Source organism: Amphibalanus amphitrite, unplaced genomic scaffold, assembly GCF_019059575.1.
Source record: "Amphibalanus amphitrite isolate SeventyFive unplaced genomic scaffold, NRLGWU_Aamphi_draft 000203F_arrow, whole genome shotgun sequence".
In the NCBI taxonomy this organism is placed as follows: domain Eukaryota; kingdom Metazoa; phylum Arthropoda; class Thecostraca; order Balanomorpha; family Balanidae; genus Amphibalanus; species Amphibalanus amphitrite.
This window is the reverse complement of record NW_024881698.1, coordinates 237827-265177: the sequence shown is the minus strand read 5'-3', so window position 1 is coordinate 265177 and position 27351 is coordinate 237827. Positions and strand designations below refer to the sequence as shown.

Sequence of the window (27351 nt, the reverse complement as noted above, 5' to 3'; positions counted from 1 at the left end):
GAAAATGCCAGGTTATAAATCATTCCTTATAGGTAACAGGCCGAAAGTGTAATTTGTGTGACTAAAAATACGCGTTGCTATTCTACAGCAGTAAAGTCCACGTAGCGTGCTTTTAACACGTGCGTAATCGCACGTTTTCGGCATTACCCCAGCCAGCCATACTTTCATTTGCAGGCCCATAACTTTTCAACGTGCTGTATAAATTTCAAATAGGCAGCACACTTATGCAAAGACATGCTAAAGATTACTTGACCGAATTGGCCAGACAAACGGTAGCATAATGAGTAAAAAATGCAGCTTCAAAGGCGCATGTAGTACAAGGGAAACGTACCTTGAAAACGCTCTTGGCGCCCTCACAGTCGAAGTATTCCGAATGACGACTCGTAACATACATTCGATAATTGTAGTCACTTAAGCTTCAAAGCATCACTGACAGGTGGCATCCATGTCTTACGGTTTTCGAAATATCTCGAATTTCGGCTTTGCCCCAACTCCGGCATTGCCCCAACTTCCCCTACATATTATGAGAAAATAAGCAATCAGGCGAAATAACAAAAGCAACACAGTATCGCACATAAAATCATGCATATCATAAATCATGCACATAAAATCATGCATGCCGCTCTGCTATAGTTTATCAGTTCAGTTGCCCCTCGTGTGAGGGGACATGCATAGGCTCGACCTATGTGCGCCTTTATAGCAGAGTGTGCCAGCATCAGGGCAAGTCGGACAGAACGGGAAATTTTCTTACCTCTCCTGTAGCCTCTTCTGTTAGAGACCATTCATTGGCATGCGACGTACCATTTTCGTTGAACGATTTTAAGATCATTGACAAAAAACGTTCAAACTTTAATTTAAGAATTCTGGAATCGCTTCACATATTCAAGTCTAGGCCTTCCATCAATGATAAGTTGTCGGCGTATAAATTAGATATCGTTACCTAGGGGTCTTTGATGAAACATGAAACGTTTATGATATGCATGATTTTATGTGCGATACTGTGTTGCTCTTGTTATGTCGCCTGATTGCTTATTTTCTCATAATATGTACTGTTGTGTGTAACTTCACTGATGATGTCTTTGTTCAGAGACGAAACGTTTGATTTTACATGAAGAATATAACGATATGCCTTGTAATAAGGTTTCCACTGCTCCTGAAGCCAGCAAAAGTATCTTCACCCTTGCAGCTACAACTTTATCTATTGACGTCTTCTTTTCAATCAGTCTGCATTTAAAAATCGTCGGTCAAAGCCATCCGTTGAGATTGGTAAGGCCACACATTACTTTAGCGGTGGGCTGTACAAAGACGGAAACCTGAGCCAAGTTGGCGTAGTTTTTATGCTGAGTTTGACTTTCTGGAGCACGTTCATTTATATACTTGTTCACTTCCCCAGATATGCGGGAGTGGACCCCCCCCCCCCCCATGTGACTGACCTCTGCCCGGTCTGCCGCGCAAATTTATACCACCCGTCGGCCGTCTTACAGATCTGTAGGTACACTTAGCAGATGGCAACAGGTTGCGCACACATGCTGTCGCGCGGCATACCTACACTGTCGATCGTCTCCCATTTTCCCATCATACCGTTTTACATTTTAGTTTTACATTTACTCTCTCCTATCGTTTATCGTCGTTCATAATTTTTGTGTAACTTGCGATAAGTGGATGAGCGATAATTTTGAAAATTTAGCGATAAACGATTACGATAACCGATTTACTTAACAGCGATAATTATCGTTTATCGCTCATCCTATCGCATGCGGAAACCACTGATGATTCAGGGGCGCAGAGATGTCAGAAGGGCGCCACACAGTCAGATAATGCTAACAGCTAAGTTGATGGGGACGTAGCGGCGCCAGACGGTTACGAGGGCGCCGTGAGACCGTGAAAAGGGTACCATTCTCCTACAAGGTCGCCGAGTGGGGACGGGATTCTCCTATACGGACGGAGACAAAAGGGCGCGAGACGGTCAGGGCCGGGAGGGCGCCGATAGACGGACATCGGGCATCGGACGGTGCGGGCATCGCTCCGGGGGCCATCAGAGACCGGCGCACAGCCTCCAAGATTGGCCCGTCTAGCCTGTTGGAGCCGGTAAACGACCGCCTGACCGCAGCCATTGCAGTGCCTATCTATAGAAATCTTGGCAGGGCCACCGAAGCGTCACAAGTCACAAGCGTCACAAGCGACTAATAAGCGTCACGCTTTCTTGAGCGTTCATTGGTGTATTTTCGTTAGCCTGTCGATGCGGCTCACAGATGTGCATCGCGAACAGAAATTGTCTACAATCCTCCGCTTTTGGCGACGATTTTCGCCACTGGCTTGTAGCGCTTGTAGCATGTAAACATAGTGTACTTTAGGGTGGAACACGCCCTCATTTGTTTAAATATTAGTCGAATAGCGTGAAATAGGTGCCTTTGGAGTGAATTGACTGATGATTGGAACGGCAAAGAAGTGTTATATTATGATGTCTTAGAAATTAAGTCCAATTCAAGAATCATGTTCCGGTGTATTCCATTGTTTAAGGGATGCAACCGTCAGGTTGAATACATTGACAAGCGGCACAGTTCGCTGTCTTCAGTTCCTGACGATATAATTCGCTATGCTCGAAGCTTGGAAGAATTACTTTTGGATGCAAATCATATAAGAGAACTATCAAAGGTGAGCATATATATTTAATGCTTCAACTTTGGTTAACTTCTGATCAGGTCTGCCGTTCAAAGGCAAAAACCATTATGTCGGGTCAGAGGCAATTCCCTCAGGTCAGAGGTCACCCGAACATAATGGGTTTTGCCTTTATATGGCAGAAGTACCTAGCTAACAGCAATGTTACATAGGTTACGCAGTTAAAGGTGTTAATCGGGGGCCCTATTGAAGTTATTGCGGCTGCCACAGCTCTTGCGGTAAAAAAGGTAGGGCTCAGCTGGTGGCCAATCAGTTGACACAGACGGCAGTTTCCGCTGTCCTGTTTGGCCGTCAGCTAAGCCCCGCCTTCCTTATTGCTGGAGCTGCAGAATTCGCAGACACTTGAAGAAGGTACAAATGCCTTTTATCTGACATCAAAAGCATAGTGTCACAACAAAGTATTCTGCAACAGAATGGTGTGACAAATTCTAGATGTACCAATTGTTTTGTTACATAGTATGAGGAAAAAGCTTTAAGATTTAATTGTGTGCAGGATTATTCATACCCAATAGGTACCTACCTAGTAACACTAATAATAGTCATACCCAACAGAATATTTGGTATATGTGTAGATGGAGTAGGTATGCCACACTTGCTAAGTTGGTAGTTTGTAGGTCGGTAGGTTGTTGGCTTTAGGTTGGTAGGTTGAAGGTCGGTAGGTTGAAGGCTGTACTTCAGCAGGTAAGGTTAGGTCAGGCTAGCCTATGTTTTTTATCTTCATCTTACTTTGTCTACAGTTTTACCAAATATTCTGCTGTGTGTGGAACAGGCCTCTGCATCAAGCAATATCCCTCATCCTATCCTAAGCACGTAAGCTTGTATGTTTGTGAAAGAGTGTGCACGGAGAGAGGTGCCCCGAATTAAGCCTTGAGCTTCTGCACCAATCTCCGATTTACTCTTTTGTTCCAGTACTTTCTGTTCAATAAATATCATCATCATCATCATCCTTGACATGTTGAACTACTTGTATATGATTTATCTTTGAGCAAACAGGTAATTGTGGCAAAGTACCTATATCAATGTAACTTCATTGAGCACATTTAATAACATAATGCCTTGCTTTTCAGGATTTCTTTCGCCTCACGAAGCTGAGGAAGCTTGGTCTGAGTGATAATGAGATTCAGAGGCTTCCCTCCGAGATCATGTACCTGGAACATCTTGCTGAGCTGGATGTGTCCAGAAATGGTATGTTACTGTATCACATCAGGTTACTGCTCAGTTTCTACCTATCTGACCAGGCTGAGATACAGGATTTATTCTAGAATATTGAAGAGGACCAACAGCTTGTTTAGGTTGCACTTCATTGCTGGGGTAGTGCATGCTTTGTAATATGGCTGGTGGAGCTATGAATTATATGACTCTCACGTTTGCAGCGTGTTTGTGTCCAGTGTCTGTTGACTGTATTTTTTTTTTTTTTTGACAACAAGCACTAATGGCAAAAAGTATGCTGGGCGATCGGACCTCAGTAAGTTGTCAATGGCCTGTGTCAGAATACCTACCTCTTCATCCCCCTGCCCCTTCCTCCTTTGTTTTATCTCTATCACTACTTGTGACTTGGCAGATGTACCTGACATTCCTGAGGAGATCATCAAGTGCAAATCCCTCCAAGTTCTCGATGTCAGCAGCAATCCAATCACGAGGTAAGTAGATCTTGTGCTAGCTATGAGCTGATTTTTCAAAATGTCAGGATTTGGAAAATTAGACTCCAAAGACCTTCTTTTTCATGACCTTTATACTAGCTGGGACATTAAGCATGACCTTTATACTAGCTGGGACATTAAGCATGTAATTTTTGCAAGTTTTTGAGGCCATCTGCTTGCTGTCACTACGCACCTATCACAGGAGTCGAGCCAGACGGGCCTTGGAATGTGAAATGACTTAGGAACGACTTTCCCGCAGGCTTCCTCAGGGGCTCGTGCACCTCCGTAACCTGACCATACTGGGACTGAACGACATGTCGCTCACCTCGCTGCCCGCCGACTTCGGCAGGTGAGACTCTCCTGAGGCAACTGACTATCAACTAACCTAATGACCATTTTCTGAGACACAAATATTAAATTTTTGTTTGTGGATTTTGTTATGTACTCATGAGGCATGACTAGTGAAATAGCTGCCAAAGATCCAAAAAGAAGTAATTTCGATGTCATGAATAAATCTATCAGTTCAGCTATTAACAAAATTGATATCCGCAATCAATTACGCAAAATCACCCCAGCTCGCAAATGCGTGATTATTCTTGACGCACCGCGACTCAGTCATATTCTGACGGATCTTATCTTTTTGACACAAACAGATTTTGATGTCTTTACAACTGCTTGAGACTGTATGAGATGTGGCACGCACTGCGTCTGGACGTTAATGCCTTGCCGTCCGGCGTTCGTGTATTGCTCTTGTCCGTATCAGACCGGCTGGAGTCAGACCCGCCCCGGGTACACCAGTGTCAGCTGATTACGTGGCCCAGCACGTGACCTGCCCCCAGACTCAGTGGTGGTTGCAGCTCACTTGGCGGCAGGCATTCTTTGCGGCTCAATCTGTTGTTATTTTGTAGATGCTGCCCGACTTCTAGCTGTATGTCGGCGGATCTCAGTCTTTAGCTAATTCGTGACAGCAGCGGTGTATCGCCGGAGAACCGGGGGACGACTGGAAAACAGATAATGCTGGGCCGGGTGCCCCTAATCGTCCTCGCTAAGGCCGTGGTGGAGCGACACCAATCGACAAGGACGTTGGCTATAATTCTGACGGACGAGGGACACAGCGGGTCGGGGACCGCCGTCCATCGAGTGCCATTACCGGGTGTCCGCGTCCCAAGCCGCCCAGACTGTGTCGCCAGCCAATGCTGACCAAGTTCCAGAGGCGGATAGCTTTGTCCGAGGGCGGAGGATCTGAATTATCCATTTAAACTGACGACGTGATAAGTCGTCAACGAGTTTGGAAATGTTTGTGAGCAATAAGTCTGTGTTTGACCTGATGCAGCCGCCAAATAGACAAAACAAACGCGTTTAGTACACACAGCAGCGCCTGAGAGACTGTCAACGCCGCAGTGGAACATTCGCCAAATGGTTATGGTATACCGTCATTGTATGTTAAAGGCGAGCCTGACCTCCGCGGGCCACCTTGAGAGGGTGGCGCTCCGGCTCATCACGCCGCGTACAGTACGGGCCAGCCTGCCAGGGTTCTGGGCCATTGGCCAGGGCGCTGTTCAATCGCAGTTTTTTATCAGCAGCCAGCAGGCTACGAGCATGCTGCTATTTCTTGGCTCCTCATTGGTCAAATTCGCGTGGTCTCTTTATTTGACCATTGTGAGGCCAAGAAGGGCCAGCAACACTTTCTTTATATGGGAAAAATCGACAGCACGCTGATAAAAAACAGCTACCGAATAGAGCTCAGGTTGATCTCACACATGCGGCCAGACTGACTTTATGATAGTCTCAGAGATTATGTCAGAGGGTGTGGATGATCGCCGACACTGTTAACCGATTCGGCCGTTTTGAAATCATTAAGTAATTACTTTGGGATCGCTGAAAGTGATATTTGAATAATCATTGAAATCTGCGAAACTGACTTCTTCTTCTTCTTTCATCCTGTTATGCGACTTATTGTTGAGTTATACTTTAGGCCTGGTTAGGTGTTAGATATTTATTATCACCCGCAGTAGAATTAAGCTAATGCAGACACTTTGATGGTCACGTTTCAGATCAAGAACACGCCAAAGGCTAGATGGAAGATGTGAGGGTAAAGCATTTCACCTTCTATGCTATGTTTGAGACCCTTTTGTAGGTAGTTCCTCAATGTAAAAAAGTCAAATTTCTTATCATTCTTATTCTTATTGTATTCTGCATTTCAAATGCTTAACATGCATTTCATGGAAATTTCATGCAATGGATTTCAAATGCATCGGTTCAGAGATGTCGACTTGACAGATAAGTGTCTGGCCAGCTTCGAGACAAATAGCAGTGTTGCCATACGGTGGTGGCATGTGCACCTGGTTTTACGACGCGCTATCCCTATCGCGTACCGATTGCTTTGGTGACAGGCTTTTGAGGAGTGTTGTGTTTGAGTAGTTGGTATTGATAGTTGCTATCTTTCTTGACTCTATTTGCGGCCATTGAGGAGCCGAGCCGATGTCACGCCATTGATCGACAGTGTCCAGTGTCCACGGTGAGCTATTGGCTAACGCCAGTGTCCGTCAAACGTGACGCCAACCTCCCCAGTGAGCCGTGACGTGACGCCAGTCTCCCCGCTGAGCCGTGACGCCAGCCTCCCCAGTGAGCCGTGACGAGACGCCAACCTCCCAGTGAGCCGTGACGTGACGCCAGTCTCCCCGCTGAGCCGTGACGGCAGTCTCTCCCCCCGCCGCAGCCTGGTGAACCTGCAGTCGCTGGAGCTGCGGGAGAACCTGCTCAAGGCGCTGCCGGACTCTGTCTCTCGACTCGAGCGGCTCGAGCGGCTCGACATCGGCGACAACGAGATCGAGGAGCTGGTAAGGGCGGGGGTGACAGTGCACGTATTCATCGCTCATACTAATTGATGTGTTTGGTCTCGATCACGAACAGTGGTACCGATGATGACGAGCGTGTGTTTATTGGTTTCAGCAAGCCACCATCGGTTCTCTGCCGTCCCTGAAGGAGCTCTGGCTGGACCACAATCAGCTGACGCACCTGCCCTCGGTGAGTGGCCGAACGCCGCTGCAGCTGGACCAGCCTCAGTCAGACCTGTGTCCGGCCACTGCCTGACCGCTTACTCACGCATTTGTGATGACATTGTGTCTAAATCGTGGTAAGGCTGCCAGTGTCTGCTGATAAAGTTGTGTCTCAGTTATTATCAGGCTGCCAGTTGCAGCTGTCGGTCGGTGGTCATATGAACTCTCGCGTCTGTGTCGCCGCTGCGCAGGAGATTGGCCAGCTGAGCAGCCTCAAGTGTCTGGACGTGTCTGAGAACCGTCTGGAGGACATTCCGGAGGAGATCGGCGGCCTGTTCAGTCTGGAGGACCTGCACCTGTCGCAAAACTTCCTGGAGGCGCTGCCCGACGGCATCGGGAAGCTGGCCGAGCTGCTGATCCTGAAGGTGGACCTCAACCGGCTGACGGCCTGCAACCCGGCCATCGGGAGGTGAGACGCTGCAGACCTGACAGAGCCGACAGACCTGACAGACCACACAGACCGGGTCGGACAGACTCGACAAAACCGGCTGAGGGCCTGCAACCCGGCCATCGGGAGGTGAGACACTACAGACCCGACAGACCCGACAGACCACACAGACCAGACGGACTAGGCAAAACCGGCTGACGGCCTGCAGGCTGTGACCCGGCCATCGGAAGATGAAACACTACAGACTCGTACGGGTCTTTGACTTTCATGAATAAAGTAGAGCAACGTAGACTGCTGATAACAGCTGTTGAAAGTGTATGAAGCTAATATTCGCCTACTATGCAGTCACTGGAAGCCTCTTTGATACCTTACGCATATCTTGGTGCGCTAATAGCTGACTGGTTTTCACGTGTTCAATGTCCATGGTTTAGAGCCCACACTTTCCCGTGTTAGATCTGCCGTGGCTGTCGTGGTGTGTCTTCCCTCGGTAAGACCCCTCGTGCTGCGTGTTTCAGGTGCGCCAGCCTGCAGGAGCTGATACTGACGGAGAACTTTATCACCGAACTGCCGCCGTCGGTGGGCAATCTGCGCCACCTGACCAACCTGAACGTGGACCGCAACCGGCTCGTCAGCCTGCCGGACGAGATCGGTGAGCTACTGCTGGCCCCCTGCGCCCCGCAGTGACGCAGGGATGGGGGGGGGGGGGGGTGACAACTGACAGCAGGGAATATAGATGAGCCGGCGCCGCTCTGAATCCATCAATGACACAGGGCGCGGGGACCGGTAGTTAACAGGGGAAAACAGCATGGCCGGATACTCAGTGGACCTCTGCCGGCCACATAACCGTTTCCAGTGGGCTGCTGCAGTCGGCTGCATATGTAAAATGTGTGCACACGTCCTGTTATGCCGGTTTAGCTAAGCCCTCGATCCGTCTCCGGTTCACAGGTAACCTGCAGGAGCTGGGCGTGCTATCGCTGCGCTGTAACCAGCTGCAGCACCTGCCCGACACTATCGGACAGTGCAGCGCCCTGCACGTGCTCGACGTCTCGGGAAACAGGTGAGCACGGCTCCAGCGGCCGCCTGCACACACCAGCGGGTGCTCTCTGACTGTGCTAGGAGGCGCACACTGCCTGGTGGGCTAACAAAATGTGAACTCTCAATTGACACTCAGGCGGCAGGCTGTTCGTTAGAAACGCATTTCAATCGCTTTTTGCCAATGGTTTTGTCGAAGGAATCGTCTTCTTGCCGCCCATGATTTTTTTGTCAGTATTTTTTTTTTTTCTAGGGGGAAGGGGCTACGCGCTCCCCCCCCAAAAAAAAACGGGTCAGTTCATGGACGTGAGGCATCGAATAGGCGCCGTCGTAATTGCAAATATAGTCGCTATGACGGTTATTATCCGCAATCGGCTTATCACCTGATGAGGTGATTTTGTCAATACGTCTGTAACATTATCTGAAAACGTTAGGCTTAAACTATGACGGTTATGACGGTTATTATCCGCAATCGGCTTATCACCTGATGAGGTGATTTTGTCAATACGTCTGTAACATTATCTGAAAACGTTAGGTGTTACGATCAGTCGTTCTCAGCCACCCGTCCCGCTGTGTGTGCAGTGTTACGATCAGTCGTTCTCAGCCCACCCGTCCCGCAGTGTGTGCAGTGTTACGATCAGTCGTTCTCAGCCTACCGGTCTCGCTGTGTGTGCAGTGTTACGATCAGTCGTTCTCAGCCACCCGTCCCGCTGTGTGTGCAGTGTTACGATCAGTCGTTCTCAGCCACTCGTCCCGCTGTGTGTGCAGTGTTACGATCAGTCGTTCTCAGCCCACCCGTCCCGCTGTGTGTGCAGTGTTACGATCAGTCGTTCTCAGCCACCCGTCCCGCTGTGTGTGCAGTGTTACGATCAGTCGTTCTCAGCCCACCCGTCCCGCTGTGTGTGCAGTGTTACGATCAGTCGTTCTCAGCCCACCCGTCCCGCTGTGTGTGCAGTGTTACGATCAGTCGTTCTCAGCCTACCGGTCCCGCTGTGTGTGCAGTGTTACGATCAGTCGTTCTCAGCCACCCGTCCCGCTGTGTGTGCAGTGTTACGATCAGTCGTTCTCAGCCCACCCGTCCCGCTGTGTGTGCAGTGTTACGATCAGTCGTCCTCAGCCACCCGTCCCGCTGTGTGTGCAGTGTTACGATCAGTCGTTCTCAGCCACCCGTCCCGCTGTGTGTGCAGTGTTACGATCAGTCGTTCTCAGCCCACCCGTCCCGCTGTTTGTGCAGTGTTACGATCAGTCGTTCTCAGCCCACCCGTCCCGCTGTGTGTGCAGTGTTACGATCAGTCGTTCTCAGCCCACCCGTCCCGCTGTGTGTGCAGTGTTACGATCAGTCGTTCTCAGCCCACCCGTCCCGCTGTGTGTGCAGTGTTACGATCAGTCGTTCTCAGCCACCCGTCCCGCTGTGTGTGCAGTGTTACGATCAGTCGTTCTCAGCCCACCCGTCCCGCTGTGTGTGCAGTGTTACGATCAGTCGTTCTCAGCCACCCGTCCCGCTGTGTGTGCAGTGTTACGATCAGTCGTTCTCAGCCCACCCGTCCCGCTGTGTGTGCAGTGTTACGATCAGTCGTTCTCAGCCCACCCGTCCCGCTGTGTGTGCAGTGTTACGATCAGTCGTTCTCAGCCACCCGTCCCGCTGTGTGTGCAGTGTTACGATCAGTCGTTCTCAGCCTACCGGTCTCGCTGTGTGTGCAGTGTTACGATCAGTCGTTCTCAGCCCACCCGTCCCGCTGTGTGTGCAGTGTTACGATCAGTCGTTCTCAGCCACCCGTCCCGCTGTGTTGATAGTGTTACGGTCAGTCGTTCTTAGCCACCCGTCCCGCTGTGTGTGCAGTGTTACGATCAGTCGTTCTCAGCCACCCGTCCCGCTGTGTGTGCAGTGTTACGATCAGTCGTTCTCAGCCACCCGTCCCGCTGTGTGTGCAGTGTTACGATCAGTCGTATCTCAGCAGCCCACCCGTCCCGCTGTGTGTGCAGGCTGCAGAACCTGCCGGCCTCGCTGCAGAACCTGAACCTGAAGGCGGTCTGGCTGTCGGAGAACCAGGGGAAGCCGATGCTGCAGTTCCAGACGGACTGGGACGAGATCAGCGGCCAGGAGGTGCTCACCTGCTTCCTTCTGCCGCAGCTGGACGACCACGAGGACAGAGGTGCGGCGCCAGACGCGGCCGGACGAGTACTCATCAATATTGGCAGCGATATTTATCGATAAAGTTAGATCTTAATTTTGGTTTGTGTGCTTTTTGGAGGAGCATTAAAAAAAAACCTTGCCATTCAGATGGGAGTGCTATAATGTCTGTCTGGCGGTGGCTGCATTGGGCTCTGTTCCGCGCTGACTGCCGCTCGGGCGCTGCCGCAGAGTTCACCAGCGGCCGGCTGTACCGCTCTTCGTGCGACGACCTCTCGACCAACGACGGCAGCGAGCGCGACTGGGACGAGCACCGGGCCGCCGTGGTCCAGTTCGGACCCGAGGACGACGAACTGCTCGACAGAGAGGTGAGGCCGCGCCCGCGCCCGCCAGTCGTCCGTCTGGGCGCCCCGACAGACACTCGCTGCAGCTGACTCCTGTGGTTGGCTGATGAAGTGGGATGTGCTGTGGCTACGTCGATAACCGAGAACAACAACAACAACAACAAAATTGTGACACTTACGTCGAATTTACTTACTTCGCTTCGAATTTTATTTACTTCGCTTGTATTTGTTTGTGATGATTTGTTTATTTTATGATGCAAATGTTGTTGATCGCTGAGCCATCCCTCGTTGTTGCAGAGTCACTTTGTTCGTCACAACACGCCCCACCCCCGCGACCTGAAGGCTAAGGCCAACAAGCTGTTCGGAAAGGGAAAGCAGGTGGACGGGACCCCCAAGTCGGCAGAGGTGAGGACGGACTGAGCGCGGTATGAGACGGCCCAGTGCTGCGCTTTGCGTTTGGTGTTGTTCTTATGGACACTGGTACTTAATATTTGAAGTCCCTAAACATTGGGACTGTCTGTCTAAAGTAACTGCTCACTCATGTAGCTGAGATGTAGGCGGCTTCTTGCAATCACCAGGTGCCGCCACATCATCATACCTTGGTGAGCAGTGTGTCTGACCTGACGGCCCGCCCCTCTGGTTGCTCTGCGCAGCACTTTGAACTGACGGCCCGCCCCTGTGGTTGCTCTGCGCAGCACCTCGACTCTCCGCAGCCGGCCGACACCAGCGGCCGGTTCAACCCGGCGTTCCGTCGCGACCTGCCGCGCTCCTCGGAGCTGCGCCGGGTGGACCCGGGCACCGGCCAGGTGACCGAGCTCTTCTCGCCGCCGCCCTACGACGCCGCAGGTGAGGGGCCGACAAACGTCTCCGCCGCTACGTCATGATCTGTCACCAGTGGACCCCACCACCATATTATTCTGTCCTGCCAGTAGTGGATTCGGATGTTGCACTCTACTCGTAACAACATTCGACTACCGTTTAAGCACGCTTGTCTTATTCGCTGCCTAAGTACGGCCCTCCAGGTATTAAGTGGTTGGTTGCCAACATCACATTAAGCGATCTGCATTGATGAATACGTCTAATGGCTGTTGATAACTATTATTGCTGAAATGTGCGCACGAACCCTTTTCTCATTTCTATTGAGTCATTTTTAGGTGTTGTTTTTATCCGCTGGGACTGAGAGCGTGAGATGTTTTTCGTACTCCAGCGTAGATGGGTAGCCATACGGCTTCCACGGTTGACAGTGATGACATCAGTCATCTTTTGCAAGCTCGTTAAAGATTTGGGCTATACGGGGATCTACGCTGGAGTACGAAAAACATCTCACGCTCTCAGTCCCAGCGGATAAAAACAACACCTAAGAATGATCCGCATAAAACTTGGCAGAAAGCTCGTTAAAGTACTTGGTCTATATAGCTCAGAGGTAGAGCATTGGAGCGCTAATCCCTGTATAGCCCAAATCTTTAACGAGCTTGCAAAAGATGACTGATGTCATCACTGTCAACCGTGGAAGCCGTATGGCTACCCATCTACGCTGGAGTACGAAAAACATCTCATTGAGTCATTTTACAGGAGTGTCTCTGTCCTTCAAAATTATTACACCAAAAGCACAAAGGGTAACCAACCACTCTTTTGCTGGAGGGCCGTGCTGAAAAGTTGATTGTCGCAGCTGCTTCCGCTCAGGTTCTGCACCGTTCCTCTAGTGACTGATGTTCATTCGACAGAGAGTGTGTTGGTTTGACTATGTGTGTGTTTTGACTGTGTCTGCTGGTTTTCTGTGCAGCGCTTAGTTCTGGTCCGCTCATCTGATGACTGATGTCTGCCTCACAGAGACGATGCCGCCGTCCATCGGCGACCTGGAGAAGGAGCCGGCCGTGGACCAGCAGCCGCCGCCGGCCTACCACGAGGTGGCCGCGCCGCCCGCCGCTCCGCCCGCCGCTCCACCCGCCGCTCCACCCGCCGCGCCACCCGCCGCGCCGCCCGCTGTGCCGCCCGCCGATCCGGCGGTGCGGTCCCCGGCGCCGCAGCCGGAGCCGGTAGCGGAGCCGGAGCCGGAGCCGGAGCCGGAGTCAGTAGCGGAGCCGACCCGGGAGCCGGCTCCGGCGGCGCAGACGGCCGAGGCGCCCGAGCCGCCGGCGGAGGCCGACCAGGACTCTCCGGACATGGGGGACCGGCGCGTGGGCTTCGCCGTGTCCGGGGACGAGGAGCCGACCGCCGAGCGGCACAACCGGCTGCACCGGCGCGACACGCCGCACCACCTCAAAAACAAACGCATCACGGACAAGGTGAGCTCAGCTGGCGTGGCCGGTCCGCTGCGCTCCGGGCTGAGTCGGTCGATGCCCATTCAGTGCCGATCGGCGTTTGTTACACCTCAAAGTGGTTTAGGTGGTGGCCGACGAGCCCTCTGTTCCGTCGTTCTCATGGCGTATGACCAGTACTCCTCCCGCCCGCCCTCAGTGGTTCGGGCGGCGGACCTCTCAGTCATTGGCGTCTGACCGGCGCACCAGGTCCTGTCGCGGGCTGACCTGCTCTCCCTCCCTCCTTGGTCCTAATGGTGACTGACGGGACCCTCCCGCCGTCCTGACGCGCAGGACGTGTGGAATGACCGACTCTCCCTCCCTCTGGCCAATGTTGACTGACCTCCCGGCCCTCCGCCGTCCTGCCGCTCAGGTGGACCAGGACCAGGTGGCGTCCATCATCGCGCAGGCGCTGAAGCGGCGCGAGGGGGAGGGCGGCGACGGCGCGTCTCCGCCGCCGCCGGCCGCCGGTCCCACGGTGCAGGTGGAGGAGCAGCAACTGGACCTGACCATTCAGGTGAGGGGGCGGGGCACATAGAGCAGAGCCCGCCGGTCCTGGACCTGACCATCCAGGTGAGGGGGCGGGGCACAGAGAGCAGAGTCCGCCGGTCCTGGACCTGACCATTCAGGTGAGGAGGTCTGCGTGGTAACCGCGTGGACTGGGCCTGAGTATCGCCGGCGGTGCCGACTGTCGCCCGTATCTGTGTGTCTGAGCTCCTGACTGTTACCCGTGTCTGTGTTACAGCGGGCGGCCTCCGGACTGGGTCTGAGTATTGAGTAATGAGTGTCCCCGGCGGTACTGACCAGTGTCTGTACTCTGTGTCTGTGTTCCAGCGGGCCCCCTCCGGGCTGGGACTGACATCGCCGGCAATACTGACTGTTAGTTGTTACCCGGCGTGTCTGTGTCTGTGTTCCAGCGCGCTCCCTCCGGGCTGGGTCTGAGTATCGCCGGCGGGCGCGGCTCCACGCCGTTCAGAGGGGACGACGAGGACGTCTTCATCTCGAAGGTGCTGGATGGCGGCCCGGCGGACCTGGCTGGACTCAAGGTGGGCGTTCTCACGGGACACAATGAGCATCCCGCACGGCCTCATGCATTTCTGATATGTTCCGTTTGCCCGGCCGATTCTCTGCTCCAGCTGATGTTCACTCGTTGCTGTTTCCTCCAGGTGGGCGACAAGCTGACGTCTGTGAACGGCGTGCCGGTGCTCGGCGCCGACCACTACGACGTGGTGGGCATTCTGAAGGCGGCCGGCGACGCGCTGCATCTGTCCCTGCTGCGCGAGGTGACCCGGCTGGTGCCGCCGCCGGAGCCGGAGCCGGAGCCGCCCGCCGCCGAGCGCCGCCGGCCCGTGGACGCCGTCACCGACCACGTGGCCAAGGAGCGGCTGGAGACGCAGCAGCGGCTGCAGCGCGAACTGGAGCGGCGCCGCGCAGAGCTGCGGCCGCCGGACGAGCCGCCGCCGCCGCCGGTCAGTCAGTAACCTAATAGCTGCTACTCGCTGAAGCTGGGGCGGCATGAAAATAATCGACTTCAAACGGTATTGTGCAGCAGTCTGCAGTAACTGTGACCAGCCGGTGACTATTGGTCAGTGACTCCGCCTCGCATCTGGCTCACAACCGCGTCTTTTCCAGCAGGAGAACGGGACGTCGGCCAGTGAGGAGGCTCCGTCGCCGCCGGCCGCCGGCGGTACCGACTCTGAGCCGATGGTGACGCGGACAGAGACCATCCACACCACGCTGATACGCGACAAGAACGGACTGGGGTTCAGCATCGCCGGCGGCCGCGGCGTGGCACCCTACGACGGAGCCGACGCCGCCGGCCGGCAGCGGCGACAGCCCGACGACGTACGTTACTTGTCAGGGTGTCTGTCCGTCTCTCACGTTATAGGTGGTGTTCGTATTGTGTGTCTCTCTTCCCGCCGTCCCACGTTAGGCGCCGTTAGATCAACTTAGAATATTCGATGAGTTTTTCTTTCCCTTTCTAAGGCCAATGTGATTTTACGTCAGGTGGTGTGAAGAGTTGTTCTTTCGAGTGCCTCCTCTGTCTCTTTTTTCAGGCGGCGTACTTATTCGTGCTTAATTTCTAAACCCTCCCCTCTTTCTTTAGGTGGTGTACGTTTATGCGTTTGATTCAGCCTCCCTCCCTCTTTTTCTCCAGGCGGTGTACGTGTCTCGGATGACCCCCGGGGGCGCTGCCGAGCGAGACGGAAAGCTGTGCGTCGGCGACCGGGTCATATCGGTGAGTGGCGACAATGGCACGAATGATAGTTACTGATCTTCCAGTCTTAACTGATCCGCTGCTCGCATCAGTCAACTGATGACTGGCCAATTTGTTAGATGTTAGTGTCTTTCCTGAACCTTTTTTCGCCCTATGGAACAGCCAGCCTCACTTATTTATTAAATCTAAGAGGAATGCATTTTAACTTTTTTTAGAATCATTGCTAATTTTGCCGGAATGTGGCTCAGCACTATTCACCCAACTGCTGTGCAAGTAGATGACTGCGGTCTCTGGCAGATTAACGGCGTGGACGTGGAGGGCGCGCGCCACGACCAGGCCGTCTCGATGCTGACCGGCCTGGAGCGGTTCGTGCGGCTGATGGTGCAGCGCGAGACGCTCATACCGGCCTCGGAGGCGGCCAACGGCGCTCCGTCCGAGCCGGCGCCGGTCTCTGCGCGCTCGGCGTACAGTGCCGGCAGCTACATGGCGCACCGGCCCATGTACGGCGGCTACCGGCGGCCCGAGTTCGGCACGCGCGCCGCGCTCCGCTCCTCCGAGCGGCTCTCCCTGGCGGCCTCAGCGGCGGCGAGCGCGGCGGACCCGTCCCCGGCGGCCGAGCCACCCGCGGCTCCACCCGCGGCGGCGGCGCCCTCCTCCGCCCCTGCCACTGCCACAGACGCCCCCACTGCCGCTAACAAGGACGCCCCCGCCGCCGTGCCTGCTGCTGCGACCGCCTCGCCAGTAACCAACTCCCGGTCCAGCGCCAGCGAAATAAAGGATAACACTACAGAGGTGGGTGGCCATTGGCCGAGAATGTCACTTTTACCCTACCGCTGCAACTTACTTAAGGTGTTGTTTGAACAAGAAGTGATAGCACCATATATATCTGACGACAAAAATTGATGTTTCCACACCCATGAGCTCATTATTTTGCTCACATTTCATGCAGAGTTGGCAGAGCTTCCCTGACCGTCACCAGTGGCCGCTGTTACCAGCTGGGGCGGCTTTGACCGTCGCCGGTCCCTTCTCGCCCTCAGGATGTGACGCTGAACAAGGCGGGCGGCCCGCTGGGCCTGAGCATCATCGGAGGCGCCGACCACAGCTGCCTGCCATTCGGCCGACAGCAGAGCGGCACGTTCGTCTCTAAGGTGAGTCCGGCGACCATAGGAGATGACGGATCGGGCGGCAGAGTAGGCAGCGCATGGAGCGGTCACAGCTGCTCCGGGGACTGGCCTGGGGCACACTGGTCGTGGCAAAGCCGGTCGAGTCCGACATCGAGCCCAGGCAGCCGCTATGTATCAGATCAGAGTCTCGTGGTTTCTGGAAATCTGCATTCTGTGTGAAAGATGGTATTTGCGACGTTATTGGCAGGTATATCGGGGGGGGGGGATATGATGGGAATATCTGTACCCTCAAAAACAGCAGCACGTCATCTGCTGCAATGTGTTTTCCTGGTCTTCGTTTGTCATAATTGTTTTGCTCTCGCCCACCATGATCTGTAACGTTTGATCAGCAGCTGTGCCGTAAGCCCCTTCGTGGTCTCTTGTGACCTTTGTTGGTGTGCCGTCCTTCCCCGCTATGGTCTGGCCCGTCTCCCGTACGGCTCCCTGCCGTCCTCTGACCGTCCCCCTCACCTCCCCGCAGCTGACGCCGGGCGGGCCGGCCGAGCGGACGGGCCGGCTGCGCGTCGGCGACCGGCTGCTGGCCGTCAATGGCTCGGACATGCAGCGCGCCACGCACGAGCAGGCCGTCATGGCGCTGCTCGAGCCGTGCCTGCACATGACGCTGCGAGTGTGCCATGACCCGCTCCCAGACGGCTGGCAGGTACGGCGACCCGCGGGCTCAGTCTATTACCGACGCGTCTCTTCTCTGTTTTCTATTCTGTCAGTACAGTGGACTCTTTACAGAGCTATTTGTGTTGAAGCTTTATTCGCATGTATTGGAACTGACACGGTGGGCAGCTGTCGCGAAACTCAATTAACACGCGCAGTGGAAGGGTTGCGAGTACTACGCCCAGTGGAAGGGGGAGGGGGCGGATGTCGCCCCCCCCCCTAAGATCTCAGCTCCCAGTGGAGCTAGAAAGACGAAATTTGGAGGGTAGGTGGGGGCCGTGGGGAACTCTGTTGTGTGTGAATTTCATGACCCTAGGTCAATATCTTCAAGGTCAAATGAGGTCAAATGTGGTCAAATCTGCCATATTAGCGACTTTTTTGCGTTTACACGCCGATAACTCAAAAAGTTACCGGCCGATTTTTTTTAAATCTTTCACTATACGAAAGAACAAACATTTGTGAGTATGTATGGTGAATTTCTAGACAATCTAACAATAAATATGGCAGTTAGAAGCCTGCTAAGGGTAAGATGTCGCCGGCTGAAGCGGCGTCGGCCGACGCGGGAAACGCGGCAATCACAATTTTGTGTTTACACACTCATAACTCAAGTTGTTACCGGCCGATTTTCAAAATTCTTTAACCATATGATTGCTTGTACATTTCTCAGTCTTCTCACCGAATTTGACGCGAATAAAATATAATTAGCGGTAAGGAGCGCGATGTAAAGACGGAACCGTCCCGCCCCGGCACAGTCTACAATTCAGGCGGCGCGTAACGGCTAGCGCCGGCCGCCGCGCCGCCGCGCCGCCGCGGCGGCAGGATGTTTGACTTTACACCGCTATTACTAGAAAAGTTGTGAACCGATTTTCTTACTTCTTGCACGAGAAGATCCGCAATTCAATTTTGGACAGGTAGCCGAAATTTCACATTGATATTATGCTTGCGACGCGAGTTACTGGCGAAAAACAGGAGGGGTGGGCGAAATCCGCCCCCCCTTCCACTGCGCGTGTTAATGCATACATACTGTATACTGTATGCATACTGTATAAGAAATCGCATTGCGAGTGTGATATCTTGGCGGTATATTCGAATACTTAAGGGGTGCTCAGCACACCAACATTTTCTGTTACGCCTCAACTCTCTGAGCAGCTGACGATGGCCCGTCCTTCCCTCGAGCTGACCTGTCATCCCGTCCCTCCCCCCAGTAGCTGACCCGTCCTCCCGTCTCTCCCCTCAGGAGCTGACCCGTCCTCCCGTCTCTGCTCCCAGTAGCTGACCCGTCCTCCCGTCTCTGCCCTCAGGAGCTGGCCCGTCCTCCCGTCTCTCCCCTTAGTAGCTGACCCGTCCTCCCGTCTCTGCCCTCAGGAGCTGACGTTGGCCCGCCAGCCGGGAGAGAAGCTCGGTATGAACATCAAGGGCGGCCTGCACGGTCTGCCCGGTAACCCGCTCGACAAACAGGACGAGGGCGTGTTCATCAGTAAGGTGCACAGCGAGGGGGCCGTGCGGCGCGACGGCCGGCTCCGGGTCGGCCACCGGCTGGTCGAGGTCAACGGGGTCACCCTGCTCGGCAGGACACACCAGGTCAGTCGCGGTCACCGGGTCAGTCGGGGGTCACCCTGCTCGGCAGGATACACCAGGTCAGTGAGGGGTCACCCTGCTTGGTAGAACACACCAGGTCAGTGACCGGTCAACGGGGTCACCCTGCTCGGCAGGACACACCAGGTCAGTGACAGGACACACCAGGTCAGTCGGGGGTCACCGGGGTCACCCTGCTCGGCAGGACTCACCAGGTCAGTGACCGATCACCGTCCCGGGGCCCGCAGGAGGCGGTGAGTGCCCCTGTAGTGTGTGCAGTTTACCGAGTATAGAGTAGTGTAGTATGTCTGACGGACCGTCCGGGCCCACAGGAGGCGGTGGGCGGCTGTGGAGCAGTGTGTACTGTGTAGTGAGTCTGACGGACCGGTCCCGGGGCCCGCAGGAGGCGGTGGGCGCCCTGTAGTGTGTAGTGCAGTGTCTGACGGACCGTCCCGGGGCCCGCAGGAGGCGATGGGCGCCCTGTAGAGTAGTGTGTACTGTGTCTGACGGACCGTCCCGGGGCCCGCAGGAGGCGGTGGGCGCCCTGTAGTGTGTAGTGTGTCTGACGGACCGTCCCGGGGCCGGCAGGAGGCGGCGGGCGCCCTGTAGAGCAGTGTGTAGTGTGTAGTGTGCCTGACGGACCGGTCCCGGGGCCGGCAGGAGGCGGTGAGCGGCTGTGGAGCAGTGTGTGAGTGTGTCTGACGGACCGGTCCCGGGGCCCGCAGGAGGCGGTGGGCGGCTGTGGAGCAGTGTGTGAGTGTGTCTGACGGACCGGTCCCGGGGCCCGCAGGAGGCGGTGGGCGCGCTGCAGTGTGTAGTGTGTAGTGTGTCTGACGGACCGTCCCGGGGCCGGCAGGAGGCGGTGGGCGGCTGTAGAGCAGTGTGTAGTGTGTCTGACGGACCGGTCCCGGGGCCCGCAGGAGGCGGTGGGCGGCTGTGGAGCAGTGTGTAGTGTGTCTGACGGACCGGTCCCGGGGCCGGCAGGAGGCGGTGGGCGGCTGTGGAGCAGTGTGTGGTGTGTAGTGTGTCTGACGGACCGTCCCGGGGCCGGCAGGAGGCGGTGGGCGGCTGTGGAGCAGTGTGTACTGTGTAGTGTGCCTGACGGACCGTCCCGGGGCCCGCAGGAGGCGGTGAGCGCCCTGTAGTGTGAAGTGTGTGTGACGGACCGGTCCCGGGGCCCGCAGGAGGCGGTGGGCGCGCTGCGCGCCGCCGAGGGCGAGCTCTCGCTCACCGTCTGCCACGGGTTCGACCCGGACGAGGTGGAGCGCCGGGTGGCCGACGGCCGGCTGGTACAGGCCAAGTCGGCCAGCCAGTCCGTCAGCAGCCTGGACCGGCCCGAGTCGCCGCCGCCCGCCGCGCCCGCGCCCGACGTGAGTAGTCACCCGACCGCAGCCGAGACCATAGATCCATCCAACTGTTTGTCGCTTATGTTGTTTCTGGTCAATTTACAACCCAGAACCTGAATAGGAGCATGTAAATGTCTTGTGATATTAAGGAGATGTGAGCGAGTATCCGTCCGTCCAGGCACGTTGTCGACTGACAGAGATCTTCATCGACTGAGCTGGGGCCAAAGCTTAACCCTCGCGGGCCCGGGGGGGGGGGCGTTTTTCGCCCCCCCCCCCCCCTGGCGAATATTTGCGATAGCTCCCGAACGCTTAGGGATAAGAAAGCGAAACTTTCAGTACCTTTTCTCCCATCAATTTGACATCTTCTGAAGTAAAAAATTTGGACCTAGCCCCCTTGATGACGTCACAAGGTCCATTTTTCTAGACCCCTGCACGGCAAACTTCGGCGTCACAGACGCAAACTTCAAATAGCTGCTAAAAATAGAGTTTTAGAGATAAATACAAATTACGAGCACGGTTGTGTAGCGTTTGACCTAGAGAAAAATAGAAAAATAGTTTTGGTGACCTGAGGTCAGAGGTCAAGTCAACGACCCCGAAATGTGGTTTTAGTTTTTCGCAAATAACTTCGACAAAAATGGTCCTAGAGCTACGGCAGTGGTACCATCGCATTCGCCTTGTCAAGCCGCGTCGAATGATATATATTTTGTTCAGAAAAGGTCAAGTTTTATGTTGACCTCATGTGACCTCGAATGACCTCTGGTTGACCTTGACACATGAAAGGTCGTTTATGATGGATTTGTACCCGCTGATCACGAATCTGGCATCTATTTTCCTCTAAGCCTTCATTTAGAGCTTCCGGATGGCAAAATTGTCTTAATTATTATTTCTAACTTGAATTAGTGAAATAGCCTCTAGCAGGGATACTCTTCAGTGACCTTGACCTTTGAGCAGCCTTGCATCGTAAGATGAACCACAAATAGGGAACTGATAAGCCTCAAAACATTTCAAAACATCTTGGACGTTAGCACGCAAGATGTGCGAAAAAGTGCCAAGTTTGAGGTCAATTTTGAGCGTGACCTTGACCTTGACCTTTCACTTTGAGCACATTTTCAGAATCCTCAGATTCTCTTCTTTCGTTTGACACCCAATTTTGCCGGTTTTATGCCGCCTGCCGTCTTCTAGAAGGCTTACTTTGAGATCACTACACATGTGCCGGTTTTTGCCTTTGACCTTGACCTCTGACCTTGAAAATCGACCTGAGGTCAAAAATTTTAGGTGCTTCAGAATCGTCTCGTAAGGACCTTTCGTTTGGTATCGCTTTTGTTTCCGTAGCTCCCTTATATACGGAGTTAGACAGGGGGGGGGCGAAAAACGCCCCCCCCCCCCGGGCTGCGGTGGTTGGGATTACCCCCCGGGCCCGGCCGGGTTAAAGATGCCCTTCAGGCTGTGAACTACAAAACCGTGCAGCGTTTCAGATGCTAATGAAATGAATTTGTGGAGCTGTTTAATGCGATCCAGTTTTGTCGTCACTTGTCTAAACGCGCCTGTGCTTTGATAGTTTACACGTGTACCCTTCACCCTTTAATCGTAAGCCGCTATTAATTAGTACCAAGCAGACACTCGCTTTAAATGGAAATTTTGATGTAACGCGTCTAACCGTTTGTACGTAGGGCGGGCCATATTTGTGTCGTTTCCGCTCACTGGCCCGGCCACTGATGTGAGTTCCGCGCTCTCCCCAGGCTGCGGCGTTACGGGAGTCGCGCACGGAGCCGCGGACGGAGCCGCGGACGGAGCCGCGGACGGAGCCGAGGACGGAGCCGAGGACGGAGCCGCGATCGGAGCCGCGGTCGGAGCCGCGGACGGAGCCGTCCGCCTCGCCGGAGCTCGGCCGGCCCGCGTTCACCAGCACGGTGAGACGCCCGTCGCCCGAACACTCCGCCGGCTCATGGTCTGCTGATTTTTTTCTAGCACTGAGCTGCTAACGTGGTGGTTGAAAACCCACCCCCTCCTTCAGCCTAGATCTTGGCCAATCGGCCATATGGTCACCTTTTGTCATCTTCCTTTACAATTTTATTGATAAGGGAAATCCAACACTTTATTTCAGACTGGTATTAATTTTGATGGTAGCTAGCCTTGTTTATGTTTGCTGTATTGTTAACTATTTGAAACCTTTATCCGATGAAAGATCAGGATTTGCCTAAAAGCCGCCCGCTCTGACGCGCGCCGCGTTACCCCGCCGTGTGCCCCTGCAGCCGGCGACAGTGCAGCACGGCGCGCAGTCCCTCTCGGCGGCGGCGGACAGGGTCAGCGGCCCGCCCAGCACGCCCGTCAAACCGCCCATCGGACCCAAACCCCGGCTGGCGCCGCGGCCGGCGCCGGCAGCCGAGCCGGGCCGCGAGCCGCCGGCGAACACGGCACCCGCGGTAAGTCCCTGCGAGCGGGCATGAGTCCCGAGTCCCAGAGACCAGCTCGTGTCGGCTACCGCCCCGCCGAACCCACGGCCAATCGGCCGCCACTACCAATCACCAATGTCAGAGACCTCCAGCTATCGTGGGCAATAACTTGCTTCCGATTTACCTGTTCACTGCTCTGACAAGCTAGCCCTTTTCTTGAGTAAATGATTTTGAACGTATTTCATGGCAATCCGTAATATACCTAAGCCCGTGTTCATCGTATACCCCCCTCTCTGCTGCCGGCCGGTCAGCCTGCTGCGGCAGCCGCTCCCGCGGCGGCGCCCCAGCAGCCGGCGGCGCCCCAGCAGAATATGACGTTCTCGGCCATGAAGCGGTTCTTTGAGACGGAGGTCTCCTCGCAGAAGGAGCCGACGCCCAAGTCCGGTGAGTGTTTCATCGGCAGTATATTATGCTCCGTCGTATCCTTTTTTCCGTCTCGTGCTTTAGCTAAGGATTGAATATTCGGAAGGACACTCAACACTGGGAACAAAAGAATTACCTCTTGTTTCCACTTTCTAGATCTATATTGTATGTTATCCCAGAATTGAGTATTTAGCATTCCGTAGAATGTTTTTTTTTTTCATTTGAATAGGTCGATTTCCTAGTGTCTGCGTTGACGACCTGTTTTTCTTCACACAATTAATATACACATAAATGATACCTACAGCACACATGTCACCAGTGTCCCAAAACTTGTTGATTTGTGTGAGAAATGACATCCAAATGAAAATCATTTTTCACTCTCGCCTCCAATTTTTTAGAGCAGTTTTCCACTCTTATAATTGCCAATATAAAGCATGTGCGTGGATGGTCGTTTGTAGCTCATTTATCACGTTCGTATAGAAGTTAATGCTATTGATCTTTTCCTACTCTTTTTAGGTCTCATCTAGGCCGGCAATTTTCCAATCTCATCCCTCTTTTTGAAGAGGAATTTCCCCTCTGACACCCATGAAGCCAAAATGCAATTTTGGGACACTGCATGTCACATGTATGAATGCGATAATAATTCGCACATGTTGCATGCAATCTTAGTTAAAACAATAGTTGTGCACTTTTATCAGATGAGCACCCATTGACTGGCCGCCATTGACCCCCCCGGTGCCCATTGTTTGTCTCCCCAGCCTGAGTGTCTGAGTGCCCACCGTCCGATTGGGTCCCCACCCGCTGACCCGCACCCCTGCGTCCCGTTTCAGAGAAGCGGTTCACCTTCCTCAGCTCCGACGAGGTGGAAAGGATGAGACAGGAGGAAGGTACGCACTCGTAACTTACCCTCGTATCAGCGAACACCGCTATAGCACAGGGATGGCACAGTAGCTGCTTTTGTTGTGGCTCACCGTGTCCTCTTTGTATCCTGGTGATTCTAGTTTACCCGTTACTCGTTATGTGGGAGAACTGTTAAGAACCAAAATTATTACTTTCTCTTTAGTGAGGCATAAAACTCGGGAGCTAGCACGCAGTTTTGAATTCGGTAACGAGTGATGCGATAGAAGTTGCAATTATGTTGATTTAATGCGGTTGAGCCTGACATCAACATTTTACGGGTTTATAACCCACTGTCGCCTCGATCGTAAAGCTAAACCCTCCAGCTGCGTGCTCATTCCATTGGCGCCCCTCGCTGGTGATTGGGCCCGTCTCCCACTGGTCTCTCTGTCTGTGACTGGCGGCCGGGCGCTGACGGCGGCCCGTCTGTCCGTCCGCAGAGGAAAAGTACGGCACGATGACGGCCGAGGAGTTCGAGAGTCACATGGAGACGCACCTGGTGGGCGCCCCGGACCCGGCCGACAGCGGCCTGCTGGCCATGACCGCCTCGCTGTCGGCGGCCGAGCCTGACGACAGGTGAGCCGCGCTGCTCCCCTCCCCCTGAGACCCGAGCTCTGTTCGCACCCCGTTTATTTATTAGCAGGCTGCGACCATGCTGCTGCTTCTTGGCTCCTCATTGGTCGAATTCAAGTGGTCTATTCGTTAGACCAATGAGAGGCCAAGCCGCGCCAGCAATAACTTTCTTATATGGGGAAACCGACAGCACGCTGATATAAAAACAGCGACCGAACAGGGCCCCGGTGAGCGCTGCCCCCCCCCCCTCCCCCCCCCCCATCCCCCGGGGGCCGGACGACAGGTGAGTGCTGCCGTCCAAACGCGCCACACCGACACCATCTGGTTTGTTACTGTCGGGTTGTGTCCGTTCACCGTTTGTTAGCGGTGCCAAGGTGCGGCGACCACTGCTCGTTGGGTACAACATCCCGGTGTTGTATTGTATCCATTCGTGCCGTGCGATGTGCTTATAACCGTGTGAGTGGTACACTGTGCGTTATTTGTGTGTGAGCGGTGCACTGTGTGCGTTATATCCGTGTGAGTGGTTCACTGTGTGTGTTTATATCCGTGCGAGCGGCACACTGTGCGTTATTTGTGTGTCAGCTGTGCTTTGTGTGCGTTATATCCGTGTGAGCAGTGCACTGTGTGTGTGTGTTTATAACCGTCTGAGTGGTACACTGTGCGTTATTTGTGTGTGAGCGGTGCACTGTGTGCGTTATATCCGTGTGAGCAGTGCACTGTGTTTATATCCGTGTGAGCTGTGTACTGTGTGTGTTTATATCCGTGTGGGGTGTACTGTGTGCGTTATATCCGTGTGAGCTGTGCACTGTGTGTGTTTATATCCGTGTGAGCTGTGCACTGAGGCCGGTGTGCTGCCGGCGGACAGCGGCGGCCCCCAGGAGGCGCCGCTCGACCACCGGCCGCCCGTGATGACGGCCAAGGCGGAGCGCCGGCTGCGGCAGCGGGTAGGCTCCGAGGACGAGCAGCAGCAGATGTCGCCGGCCGAGTGGCGCGCCCTGCAGGCCGAGAAACGCGCCGCCTGGCGCCAGGCGCGACTCAAATCGCTCGAACAGGTACGGACCCGCTCCCCCCCCCCCCCCCCTCCACTGGAGGCCCCAATCCAAACGTGATCGGACTGTAATGGAGCCGCTTAAACACAATTCGGCCGGTCAATGCCGCGGAACACTTGTTTCAGTCTGACTCGTTAGTCGGCGCTCAACTTTCGGAGAGCCTAATGCGCCGGTTCGGGCGTTGGTGGTCATGTAGCGAGCGATCGGTGGCCGCGGTATCGACTGGTCCGCCCGGCCGGCCCGGGCGCGCACCGTTCTGTTAGTGGTAACCGATCTCTGCCGGTTCCAGGACGCTCTGCAGGCGCAGATCGTCATCAGAAAGATGAGCGAGCTGACAGAGAGTCCCGAGCAGGCCGAGCGGCAGGGGGGGCCGGTGGACGACGACAACAACCCGCTGGTGTCGGCGGGCTCCGTCCAACAGGTCAGCCAGCCGCCCCTCAGTCACTGGCTCCCGGCCGCGCCCGGAGACCGCTGCTCCGGGGGGAGCTGTATCAGCCCATGTACCCCATAGTTAATCCGAGTCGGACGTGAAAATCACAACGTTTCCATGACACGTCTAAATCTATTTAACGAAATTTCAGGTGCGTTTTTCTCGGATACTATTCACCGTATGCAAAAAATGAGCGTATGTATGGCTTTAGCTAGCACCTAATCCTATGTTTACGATGTTAAATGTCTAAATAATATGATGAAGAAAACATTTTGCAAAATCGGCTTATTTTGTGCTGTCGTGATAGTTGATACCTTCATTATCGTTGTGTGTCATGCATCGTCTGAGATGTATCTCCCTATCAACTTTCCTACCGTGCGCCTCTCAAGTCATGCTGCCGGACGAGGTTTGAGATATCTTTTGGTTTGAACGAGATTTGAACGGCCGGTCCTTCAGAGCGTCGTTTCGGATGCACATTGCACGGGTGTGTTAACGTTCGGTGGACAGATGGGTGACAGCTCTCTGGCCGTGCCGTTGCAGCACTCCGCGGCGGCGGACAGCGCGGACAACAACGAGAACCCCGGGCGGAGCAGGCAGCTGTCGTAGCGCACCGCGGCCGGCTCGTGTCGCGGAGATCCGAGGGGCTCCGCTCCCTCACACCATGTAATAAGGGACCAGACGAACAATCTTCCAAATATACATTCGGCGCGCTAGCAGATGTTTTCGCGAGCTCCGCCAGCCCCGTGTGTGGACCCATGTTTCAGCGGCGGCCGGATCCACTGCCGGTTTCACTCAGAATCACAGTCGTTCTCACCCCGGGGCGCCAGCCGCACGGCGCGATTTGCTCTAATTTCATAAACATTGCTCTGCGTATTGTGTGCCGAATGAGGCCGTTGCCATTCATAGTGCCAGGAGGTAATGAGGTCGTGCGGATGCGGCGCCGTCGGCAGTATCGCCGCTTCTCTGTATCAGATGACACCCGGACTGCCGGAGCGACGCACGGAGCGGACGAACGGGGAGCGCTGCAGGTGCCTCGGCGCAGCCG

General features: G+C 54.6%; 1 protein-coding gene across 1 annotated transcript; it reads left to right on the top strand.

The window, feature by feature from the left end:
• The first annotated feature begins 2322 nt into the window (after nt 1–2322).
• LOC122384918 (protein lap4-like) lies at nt 2323–27017 on the top strand. Its single transcript, XM_043372751.1, has 33 exons — nt 2323–2655; nt 3747–3864; nt 4241–4319; nt 4579–4668; nt 7039–7159; nt 7272–7346; nt 7570–7787; nt 8282–8415; nt 8712–8823; nt 10782–10951; nt 11161–11297; nt 11571–11678; nt 11969–12119; nt 13104–13279; nt 13325–13558; nt 13944–14087; nt 14488–14616; nt 14737–15039; nt 15203–15415; nt 15729–15809; nt 16086–16580; nt 16826–16936; nt 17433–17612; nt 18986–19201; nt 20380–20565; nt 22281–22451; nt 22794–22964; nt 23246–23378; nt 24188–24244; nt 24695–24830; nt 25693–25879; nt 26166–26297; nt 26847–27017. Exons 1-33 carry the CDS (start codon nt 2494–2496, stop codon nt 26910–26912), a joined length of 5196 nt encoding a protein of 1731 aa, XP_043228686.1. The 5' UTR covers nt 2323–2493; the 3' UTR covers nt 26913–27017.
• The last annotated feature ends 334 nt before the right edge of the window (nt 27018–27351 follow it).